Raw genomic sequence first — 12,176 nt, 5'->3', positions numbered from 1 at the left:
GGCAAATTATTCACTGATGAAATTTGAATAGTCTTAAATTTTTAAAAAATTATGAATTCTCATTAAGTGATTTTTACCATGGGACATAGATTTAAAAAAAATCAAACTAATTATTTGTTATAATTAGATCTGGGGGACGTATTTACACAAATAAATTATTCATCAAAAAGTTTCAGACAGAAAAAAATAAAATGAAAATGTCAAAATGTTTTAACATTTTTAGAATGCAATATTTTGCTTCTGTAAATTATTGATTTCCAAACTATATTTACAGTACATTTGGAAACATGTATAAGTGATACATATCCTTAGAACGAAGTTGAACAAAATTCAAAGATTTGGTCTTGTAGAGTTTTAGTAATGCCTGGATGCATTTAAACTAGAACATCACATTAAACTGGATGGCCTTCCTAGAAAGGAACAAATTTATTAAATCCAATTACCATACTTACCCTTGATAGAGGCTTTATTCCAAAGTAATCACTTTACACCTGTCTACATGGCCAAAAGTAGCACTGAAAAAAGCAAGTGAGCCTACTTGAACAGTCTCCATAGCGCAGATGCAGATACCATTTTACAACTATTTATTGTTTGTGTTAGTCATTAGCTTGAACAAATGCCAACTTACTCCCAGAAGTTTAATCTTCCTCCATCATAGGAATCATTTAGAATGCGTTGGATTCCCCCTTGAACCACCACAGACCGTATAATCACAGATGAAAACCCAGCTACCATGATCCCAACTTGGAAAACATCTGTCCAGACAACAGCCTTTAAACCACCCTGTGAGGGGAATAACAGACACGGTGTACAGTAGGAACCAGGGCGATTCTGTTTTAAATCCATATTCAGTTTAGTTGAATGTAATTACCAGTTTCAAATGAACTAAACTAATTTTCCAGCTAAGGCAACTCTCCTTGAATCAAAGCAACAATGGATAATACCTACGAATGTTTCTTATGCTCCAACCTACTGACTTCTATAGAAGTACTACTTAAAATACAGGAACCATTTATACTTTTAAATACACCATCAAATTTTAAACACTTTTCACTGATTTCAGTGAGTTCTGCTTAAAATTCAGCGGCACAATATAACCCTAAGAAAAGAAATACTGGGCAAAATACAGAATGAATTTCTACCACATTGTTCAAGGAAGTTGTTGCTTCAATGAAGACATACTTAGATCATTCAGATATGTGTGTCAGAATAACCCCACTTGTGGAAAATCCCATTAGAGATGTCTCTGGGGAAATATATTTCTATAAACTCTGCAAGGATGAGAGCGGGATGACATGTTTATCTTCCTAAGCAGCATCTTCTCCTGTCCCCAACCTGCCCAGTCGCTACTTGGGAAAGCAAACAATGCTGCAGTAGGGATGGATGGATCACATGGCCCTTTGCATGTGGAAGTAAAAATGCCCACATAGAGAAGGTGTTTTCTATACATGCTTTGGAGGCACTTTGCCTTCATTAAAGCTTACGCTCAGTATTTGTATGATATTTTTAGGGGAACAATGTTGCATATTTTGAGTGAGTACTGAAGAGAAGTTGGGTTTCTTTAACACAGACAGCCAACGTACCAGCGTGCAATAGAACGTACAGACTACTCCAGTGGCAACCACTGCACCCCACAGATCAAATCCTGTGACTGAAAAAAGAGGGAAAATAAACAACTCTGAATAATGGTTTTGATGAAAATCAATCAGTTAAAATCAAAATCTATTTTGTATCTTGCTCTGGTTGCCTGGAAAAAAAATAGATTGGAACTAAATTATGCAGAAAGTAGTAAAAATAGCAACACAGTTATTTGTATATTAAAACCACACACTTCTGATAGAAATGAATACTAAAAGAACTCAGGAAAGTAATTCTGGCAGGCCATACTTCTGCACAATTGGAAATATGTTCGAGAACAACTCTCTTCTCTAAATCTCAGTAAGTAAGAATGATTATATTGCTATAGGCTCCAATTCAGTAAAGTTCTAAAATATAGTCTTGACCTCTGTTGACCTGCTGATTTCAGAGCAAAAGGATGTGTGGGTTGCCTGAAAGAGTTTATCTACCTGGGGATACTTGGGACAGTTCAGGTGAATCAACTAAAGGTCTGAAGCCAATGTGAATCACTTAAAGCTTGTTAAACCTCTTGTTTGGAGTTATAGAAACAGGTGACGGGTAGGTGGTGGCGGGGGGGCGGAGGAAAAACAGGATACGTGCACCTCCTGAGATTGGCCCCCGACTCACACTGCTCAGGATGGGGCAGGTTTTTTTGCCGCGCAGGCCAGCGGTGTGTTGAGGAGGGGACACTAAGCCATGGCACAGAAGTATAGGAGTGCATTTGGGGCTTTTGGCCTGCCCCCCTCCCCCCGCCCGCCCACAAATTGTGCCTCCTCAGACTCAGGAGGCACCAGTCACTAGATCACTACAGACTGCTCCAGAACAGAGCTGGGCATATAATGTATTGTTTGGTTCAGACCAAACCAATAAGGCAAAAAGGAAAAAAAAGTTATTTTCATTTAGTTCAAACTGAATGTATTTCTCACTAAATGAAAACTGGAAATATTTAATTTGGGGTCTTTTTAAAATATTAAAAGTTTAGCTCAATTTCAAAACCTAGTGTGGTTTCAAAACATTTCACCTGAAAAATGTTTCAACACAATTCTGACTTCAACATTTTTTTTCCCTCCCAGGCCAAAATTATTTGTAGAATGCCTCCCAAGTTCATGGGGCACCTGAAACCATCTCAAACTACATTTTTGAGAAATAAATTAATTGCATGAAAGAAAATGGCCCAGTCCTGATTCTGTACAAGAACACTGAACTGATGAAGAATGTCTTGCATTTGAAAGCTTGTCTAACTTGATTCCAACTATGCCATTGTTCCAACTAAGGATATCACCCCCCCAGAATTATTGCTTCTCATAGCAGTCACATGGGGCTTTAAACTTGCTTCACACATGTACATTGACTTCACAACTTTAGCCAGTTTTCTTAACTTGCCTGAGTAGCCTCACGTAATCACAGCCTCAGGGGATCAAAAACAAGTAGTAAAACTGACAGCAGAATTTGTCACTGGGTCTTTAGTCTCTTCCACAATCTCTCATTAACTAGAGATTATTGGAAGTCTTCACTCAAACAGAACTCCTAGTAAAGCCAATGTAAGTCTTGAAAAACTACATATTTGACCCTAATGTGGTGTATATCTCTACCTGCTTTAAAATCCTAGTAGTTCTATATATTCCAAAATGAAAGAAAACAAAATTGAAAATGAACTACACAAATAATTTTAACATAAAATGATTACTTTATAGTCACTTCACCTTGATTTAGTGCCAGAGCTGGCGCATAAATAACAATTCCGGTGTACAAGATCTAGAGGAGAGCAAACAAATAGAAAAATCAAAGGAAGCATGCATTTCTGAAAATTGTGATACAGACATACAATTGATTTTTTGTAGGCATTTCCACAAAGTATAATATCAATGTATCTAAGTGCTCTGCAGTGTTAAGTAACAATGCTTGTGTTTATAGGAAAAATACCAGGGAACTAACTAGTAGTGCACTCTTCATGGTGCATTATTTAAAAAAACCAAACACTAAAGCAGCTCTTAAATACCAAAGTCCTCTTCATCTTGCCAAACTGTTCACCAGTCATATCACTGTGCAGTAATAGACAGGAAGTCAATAAAGTTTATGTGCGTTTTGCCAGGAAACCTTTTACTGTCTGTTTTCTTAGTCTCAGTAGGATTCAAGCACTACTTAATACACAAACATAATGGAAATTAACAATAACTAGAGGCACATCATTACATATTCATTATTGTATAGTAATGTTGGGTTTTATAGACCAATGGGTTGCAGCCATTGAGGGGTGGCAAGAATGTATGGATGATTGTTTTGTTTATTTTCATTCATTACAGGAAAGTAATCCAGACACACACCCAAAAGAATCCCTTCATTTTCATTTATCGTAATAGGGATCACAATTATCTATAATAATTGTATTATCATGTCTTTTAATCTTGGTAGCCTTTGCTCTGTTTTGCTGAAACTGATTGTAGTGTAACAGAGCCATATTTACAGAAATTAAGGTTGAAGTCAACTACAGTCAAATTCCAAGGAAGTCTATGGATCAAATTCAACAATGACATATGCAGTTCCACAAGTTTCACAATGAGTTTTTGGTTCTGAGCTTGCATGCACTGATCTTTATATGATTTAACTCCACTGACTTCATTTGAATTAGTCCTGATTTTTGCTATACATATAGCCAATGTATAAGTGGAAAAGGAGCAAATAAAACTCCACTTACCTGGCGTTCAGCAAGTATGCAATTTTAGAGCTAGCACCGTGACCACAGTTTGGACTACAAGATAAGCATCTCCCAACAGCGGCCCCATGGTTGCGAAGCCGGCACTGGGAGCTCCCTGCTGGTAGGAGCTGTGGAGTTTGTTTCGCACCCAGCTCCACAAGCATGGAGCTGGTGGGGAACAGGCTGTGGTCAGAACAGGCTGGGAAACAAGCTCCCCAACATCTGCCCTGCATGGCCAGGTGGGGACAATGTTCCCCTGCCCCAGCAGCAGGGAGCTTTCAGCCCCCACTTCCTGATCACATTGACCAGTGGGGAGCTCTGCAATCGGGGAGCTGGGCCTGGAAACAGGCTGGGAGTTTGTTACCAACCCCCTCTCCACAATCACAGAGCCCTACTCTGCAATCGCAATTGCAATCAAAGAGCAGGCCCTGGGAGCTCCTTGCATGGGGACAGTTTCCCACCCAGCCTGAACAGTCCCCAGTCAGCTCCAGGCTGTATATGCACACTTTCCTGCACAGCCCGGGGCTGGCTGGGAACTGTCTGGTCAGGGGCAGGTTCCAGCCCCATGCCCTGATCAGGTGACTGAGGCATGGAGCTTTGAAAGAGCTGCAGGGGTGTGGCAGGTCCAAGCCCCTTGCCCCGATCCACTGGTAGGGTAGCTAGCAGTAAGTTAGCGGCTAGCAGTCCTGCTGGCAGATAGGGGCAGGGGGCTTGGACCTGCCCCACCCCTGCACCTCTTTCCAAGCCCCATGCCTCTGACTGGGGAGCCAGGGCCAAGAGCTCCCTGCTACCAGGGCAGGGGGATATTGTCCCTGCCCCAGCGGCAGGCAGCCCCCAAACTAGCTCCCCCTGGTGGTGGCAGGGTTCCTTCTCCTTAATCCTTGCATGTGTAGACACCTACCCAAAAAACCTTACTCTGCAGTATTTTACTGTACAGTAAATCTAGGCTGGAGTAAATGCATGTGTAGACATGTCCAGTGAGGATCTCCCTACTGCCTTTAAGCATCATGATAAAAAATTTCCTTGCCACAACCCTTATCAGATTTTGGTTAATTTAAAGCAAGGATCAAGAAATAATTATTCTTCTTCAAATTATTTGGTACAAAAGGAAACAAAAGTACAAAAAAATGACACACCAATACCTGCCATACTATCAAAATGGTAAGGTGGTAAAATAAATCAAACCTTATTTGAATGATACCAGACAACTAAATACAGTTTTTGGCACAACGACATATATACATTTCTTAAGTCCTACTAGCTTCTTTTTTTATCTGCTTTGAAAGCACGGATTATGAAAAAACTTGTCCCTTTTGAATCTTCAGACCTTTTGTGAGTGTTACTATATGATGAGATGTCATCAGAGCTCAAGCATGTTGCTTTCCATATCTCCCTTACCTTTGATGGACTTGTTTCTCTCTTTGGAGAAGCAGTGCCCAAGATGCAACTGGCCAGTTAACATCCCAATGTTTGCCAAATTCAATGGTTCCAAGAAATTTAGGGTAGGGTGTCAAACTCATTTGGGCTAGATGAGTGAGATAAGGATGGTCCATAGGCCAGATGAACGTTGCATAGCTAGCCCTGAGAACTAGATAAGGGTCATGAACTCCCTCCCTCTCTCACCCCCTCCCCTTCATCCCAACAGAATATGCAATGCTTGTTCCAGGCAATTTGGGATACATACTGCATGCAGTGCCCACTTCATCTGGTCTAGGACCCATGCTATACACAGCACCTGTCCCAGAGCAGTTGGAAGCGGGGCACTGTGTGCAGCATGGATCCTGGACTGGCTGGGGCAGGCACCACATGCACTTGTCCTGGACCAGCTGGGGCAGGCACTGCATTTGGTACATGTACTAGTGTGACTGGGACATGCACTGTGTGCTGTGTGAATCCCAAACCGGCCAGAGTGGGCACCGTGTGCATCATGTGTCCTAGGTCCTGCACGCGGGTCTGGTCCAGCATGTGCCACATTTGGCATGTGGATCAACTCCAGGACTAGGGCAGCACCCTGAGCCAGATAATGGGGCTCCACGGACTGTATCTGGCTGTATCTTTGACACCCCTGATTTAGGGCATGTCTGTATTTGCAACCTGTGGATTTTGTGCAATCTGCATAAAACCACTGTGCAGGTAATGCATACGCTTCACATTATTATCCCATGGCTAATGTATTCCTACCTCATATCATTGCAGCCATAGAGCACTGCAGTGCTTCAAGCTATGCACTCAGATTACTCAAGTACCCTGTAGGAATAAAGAGCACTTCTGAACAGCATATGCTCTCAAACTCGTAAATATGAAGCTAAAAGAACTTTCTTGTCTTTTACTTTCAGTCCCATTCTTGAACTTTTGTCGTACCCTTAACAACTACTCAAACATGATCATCAGTTACATTAGATAAAATAATGCTGAAGGCTACTAAGGACCAAAGATCGAATTTGAGGTTTACTTGCCGTTTGTATAATGAAGAGGAATGTCCCACAGAGACGCAGATGTTTATTAAATCGAAGCTCTAAATACTGTGGAGAAAAAAGGAATAAACGACTTTCACATTCAAGTTATACATTATTTTAGCAGAAGTGTCCAACTCCCTTGGTTCCCTGCCTCAAGCAGATCCAGAACATGCTCCATGTGAGCATATCTGAACCCACGTCCACAGGCAGGCAAGCAGTGGAGGTAATTATTGCCATGGGCTTCTGAGCTGCAGAGCTTAACACACCCATCACTCTTAGCAATAACCAGGACTGTGAAGGAACAACAGAACCTGTTTAGATTGTGGGAAGGAGAGTTAATCAGACCTCTCTCCCTGCTCTGATCATCTGCCAGAAACAGGAGCAGGTTTTCAGTTTAGTTCAATTTTCTAAAGCTGACACCTCTCTTACTGTAATGCTGCCCCTGGCACTTGTCCAAGTAACTCACTGTCAGCATTACGGATAAATCCAATGTCTTGTACAGTGTTGAACACGAACTGTAACCTTCTGTCTATAATGCCTGCTAAGATACAGTGACCCTTATTTTTGGATAATTTTGGCTTCACTTGACTTGTCATGATACAATTTCATTCCCTTGCCCATTTTAACCATAATGTGTCATGTACAATAGGACAAAGGAAAAGTCCTTTATCCACCAGTGTGATCCACAGTGTAGATGATAATATCTAATTATCCACAAGAGCTGAGGTTCAGATTTGAATTTTGAGTGCTGGCAAAGGGGAGAAAATAAAGACAAGGAAAGGTTTGAATTCTGACCTCTATAGTCTGTTTTATTAGCAATAAGGGAATAACCATAAAGTCTGTATTATTACTGTACTTTGATCTTTTTTCTGGGGTTTTAGAATGTTACCGATCATCATTAAGGGCATAAAGCCTATGGACATAAAGTCAACGGAAAGCAGCCAGAGATGAGTATTAGACTTCCACTCTATGTAGAGAGCATCTCTGCTGAGGAAGGAGGTTCCTTGTCCTCCAAGACCAGAACTCTCCTTTCTGGCAAAGGGCGAGAGAATGCAGGTTTCCAATGTGGCTCCTCTATGCCAATTCCCTGCAGGCATTAGCTCCCAGAGACATTTCATTCAAGCAGCATACCTTCTGTAGCTTTTTAATCATTTGACTTGGGTGAGGGAAAGAAACAACCCCTCTATTTTTAAGCTATATTTCAGCACTTACATAGAAGTGAGTTGTTTTCATAAATGCTGAGTATGTGCAGCTCGACCTGCATAAGTACTAAGGAAAACATGGGCATATCCAATGCCAAATGCAGAGATTGCTTATCTTTAAGTAAATGAGGAAGCCCAGATGATATTCATTAAATGATTGCTTATCTCCTTACCTTTAAGCATCTGCTCAAGTATGCCACTGGGGGCTTTAAATATGGATTCAGAATCCTTCTTTCAGGAACCCACTTTTGAGAATGATGGGTTTTATTTTCAGGTGGGCTTTTGATGTGACAGATGTGCCTGTCTATCTACTGCCAATTTCCTACTGAGCCAGGTCCATACGATGACCCTGGAAAGCTGCAGGAATTGACTCTCAGGAGCTGGCATTGGTGACGTCCTTTGCCTCTTTCTGTTTCTGGGCAGGGCACTGGGACTCCATTGAGTTTGGACATTTCCTTTACAACCGAATGTGGACCAGTTTGTGTCATGCCGGGCCATCAAGGGACCACTCGGCACGGGGGGGTGGGAGGGGGGGAAGAGATGATCATCTTGTTCTATAAGTGTGACAGGGGTGCTGGTGTGGGGGGGCTCAATGGCAGGAGTTTGTTACTGATGAATGGGGGTGAGGGGGAAGGGGATCTCTGCACTTTGGCACTTTCACCTTTTGGTTTGAAACGGTCCAATAAAATCTGCCTGTCTAGAGCACGTCACAGTCTGTGCACAGATAAAGCCATGCACTGGCTTGAACATCTTGAGGTACTAAAACCCAGAAGGGGGTAAAAATACTGAGACCAGGTCAACAGGGGGATACTGGAGCAAGGCAAGTGCAGGGGCAGCCTTATTTCCAAGCACGTGGCCCTTCCATGCCTGTAATTTTGGGCAGTGGAGGGCAGGACACAGGCTTTTTACCCCGCTGTGGGTTTCAGGACCTCAAGTTGGTTCATGCCAGTGCACGGCTTCATCCTTAAACAGGCGGAGACCTGACCTAGACGCACACTCTCCTCCCCACGCAACCCAGTCACCCAGCCCGGTGCCCAGCTGGCAACACGGGCACGGCATGGGACAGGGAGAGGGGCGACAGGGCGAGGCGAGGAGCAGGGGCAGGGGCAGGGCGCAGGCCCCTCTCACCTCGTAGGTGCTGGTGATGCCCAGGCGGTAGAAGACGGGCAGGAAGATCTCGGCGCTGGCCAGCACCACCAGGAGGTAGGTGAGGGCGAAGACGCAGAAGACGGCGCCGAAGCGGTACACCTCGGCCGGGGTGCCCAGCACGGTGACGGCCGACATGAAGCTGGCGGTGAGGGACAGCGCCACGGGCAGGGCGCTCATGCTGCGCCCGCCCATCAGGAAGTCCTTGGAGGTCTTCTGCCCGCCGCCCGCGAAGGCGTAGTACACGCCGATGACGGCGGAGATGAGCAGCATGGCCCCGAACACCACGTAGTCCCACACCCCGAAGCGCCCCGTGGCCGTGGCCATGCCGGAGCCGCTTCCCGCTCTGCCGCCCGCCTCGGCTCGCCTCGCTTCGCCTCAGCTCGGCTCGCAGGTGAGGCGGCAGCGCCGGAGCCGCCCGGCCCCGCCCGCCCCCCGGGAACGGGAGCGCAGCGGGCTCCGCCCCGGCCCGGCGCGGAGGCGGCGGCGTTAATCACCGCGCACGTGGCCGCGCCGCGCCCCGCTCCCCGGCGGCGGCAGCGCCCGCCCGCACCCGCGCCGCGCCCCGCTCCTCCTAGAAACGCGGCCATCGCGGCCCGCCCGGCAGCATCGCAGCGGTCCAGATCCATAACGTGGAATCTTAGCACGGTCTCGGGGCAGGGTCTGTGACGCGGCGCCCTGGCAGATTCCAGGCCATGGGAGCTACCACGTACAGTCCGAACGGATCTGCGACCTAGAATGGTAGCACGTTCCCAGACGTAGGATCTGTGCCGCAGCATCCTGGCAGAGTCTAAGACACAGGATCTGTGACAGGATCTCGGCAGATTCTCTGACAGATTCAAAGGCGTAGTAGATTCCCTGACATGGACTTAGCAGAGCCACCCTCCATCCCGTGCTGGGCTGAAGCCTGCAAGGAGCTCTGACATCAGCCCCAGCCCCAGCAACACGTTTGTTGAGTAAAACGTCTCTTCTTTTCAGCATCCTGGTGCCCGGATTGGATTGCAAGGGGGTGGGGGAGAGGGGGAGGAGATGCTTTTATCTTTTTTTAAAGCCTTTCCAAAATGTTTTCATTTTCTAGCAGTTTCTGTATCAGGGTGAACACGTTTGTGGAGTTTTCTTCCAGAAGCACCAAATGGAAAAGAAGATAAGCAGCATGGCATTCAAGAGACTGGTGGAAGAAGTACCATCCAGCTTGTTGCTTAGCTGCCTCTAAAATGGGGAAACTTTATTGTCCAGTGAAAAAAGGCCAGAGGTACTGGCTGAGCAGTGTGATCAAGTCCTTGACATCTAATGGATTTCTTTGATTTGCCAACATTATCCTCTTCGTAGTTTTCTGAACTGATGAAGTTCTTCATGAAGGATTCAACGTGAAGTTAGTGCCCTGCCTATAGAAAGGACTCACTAGTGGCGGATAAAACTTTCTGCTTCTCTCCAGAAGACCAACAGATACATTTTTCAAAAATGATCAGGTGATTCAGGAGCCTAAAACTGGCTTTCAGTGAGACATAGGTTCTGAAGTGAAGTCACTTTCTCAAAGAATGTGAGGCTCCTCGATCAGTTAGGAATTTTAATACTTGGTCCTGATCCTCAGTTTGAAGCAGATGACCACAGCTAGCTGAAGAATGTTTCTCCACACCAGTCCCACTCAGTGAAATACCAGCTGACTACAGCTGATCAAACTAGCACAACCTGGTGTTCACCAAAATGGTGAAGTACCTGTTAAAAATGAAGGGTTTGGTCTTTTTTGGTTATTCAACACTGTAAATAGTAACAAGGACGTGGAAAGTGCTTTCTGAGACTGTCAGAAGTAGGGCTGGCTGAAAAACAAGAATTATGTTTCACCAAAAAGTTTGTTTCAAAATGTATTTTGTTCCATTTTGGAATAGAAATATACTGATGCTTTCTTGTTTGTTGGCTAGCTGGTTTGGTGAGGGGAGGGGTGGGAAGGGAACATAGGAGCAAAACCACCCTTTCCAAAATTGGCAAGAGCCCAGGGATTAAGGCACTCACCTGCAATGTCTGTGACCCAGACCTAGCCCTTCCTGTGCTGGATTTGGAGCAGAGATTTCAATTGGGTTTCTCAGTTTCAGTGCTTTAGCATCTAGGTTGTGGCTTCAGTCTCTTGCTCCAATGAAATACTTCATTATTTATTCAGAATGGAAAAGTTCCTGTAGAAGAGAGACTGATCCTATAGCCCTAAGCCTAGACCAGAGATGTCCAGATCAATATGCTGAGGTTTTAAATGTTCCATTTTCACTTTTTTTAGAACAGAACATTTTAATCTGCCATTTGGAAGCAACTGCTGTTTTATTTTTTTAATTGTGCTAGTGTAATATAAATACAGAAGTTGAAATAGCAATGAAGAAGTCTGTTTTTTGCCACAAATGGAATGCTTCAGTTTAAAAGTAATTTAAAAAAAAAAGCATTCCTTCATAGGAAATTTAAGCATTTCTGTTTTCATTCCCAAATGGAAGGCATTTTGAAATTGCAAAACTGCTCTTGACACAAAAATATGGTCTTCAACTCTAGTTACATATCAACCGTGGTAACTCTGACAACCCTGGTATATTTAAAGTGCAGCAAAGGATCAGTGATGATAATATTTTGTGCTCCAGAACATTACTTGGTATTCTATGTTACTAGTTGTCTTTTGAATGACTGGGAACAGTATAGCCAGTTATATACATCAGTATCACATGCATATATATGTAAGATAATGTTAATCCATTATTCTGCTTTGATGTGTTTGCTGTGTTGTTTAACAAAATTTTCAATAAAATGAAAATTAAGATTATTTTAGCCACTTTTTTTATTAACGATACATTTAATTTCCTTGGCTCTTCTTCTGGTAATAGACTTGGAATTTCAAAATGACCCAGATGGGGGTACTCAGAGGAAAATGATCAATATTCACTGTGAAATTGGGATCAGCTCATTTAAGAAATGAATATCCACTCAGCAGCTGTAATTTGTGCTCTGTGAGATTGTAATTTCCCAGTGTGAGATTTTCCTGTATTTTTCACTGTTTTGTGGTGAAGTACTTCAGTTTGTAACACTAAC

At 43.8% G+C, this 12,176-nt stretch overlaps 1 protein-coding gene across 1 annotated transcript in view; it reads right to left on the bottom strand.

Annotated features, from left to right (window-relative positions):
* SLC5A8 (solute carrier family 5 member 8) overlaps positions 1–11,871 on the bottom strand; it is a 41,522-nt gene extending 29,651 nt beyond the window's left edge. The window contains exons 1-5 of the mRNA XM_090042827.1: positions 9,099–11,871; positions 6,769–6,834; positions 3,321–3,372; positions 1,584–1,651; positions 629–783 (exon numbers count right to left, since the gene is read on the bottom strand). Coding sequence (XP_089898953.1) covers positions 629–783; positions 1,584–1,651; positions 3,321–3,372; positions 6,769–6,834; positions 9,099–9,443 — 686 coding nt within the window. The 5' untranslated portion in view covers positions 9,444–11,871. The remainder of the gene's footprint in view (positions 1–628; positions 784–1,583; positions 1,652–3,320; positions 3,373–6,768; positions 6,835–9,098) is intronic.
* Between the last annotated feature and the right edge of the window lie 305 nt (positions 11,872–12,176).

This window comes from Crocodylus siamensis, chromosome 4, assembly GCF_052110815.1.
Source record: "Crocodylus siamensis isolate JL-2025a chromosome 4, ASM5211081v1, whole genome shotgun sequence".
NCBI classification, from domain to species: domain Eukaryota; kingdom Metazoa; phylum Chordata; order Crocodylia; family Crocodylidae; genus Crocodylus; species Crocodylus siamensis.
The sequence above is the reverse complement of the archived record's forward strand: the minus strand, read 5'-3'. Positions and strand labels throughout refer to the sequence as shown.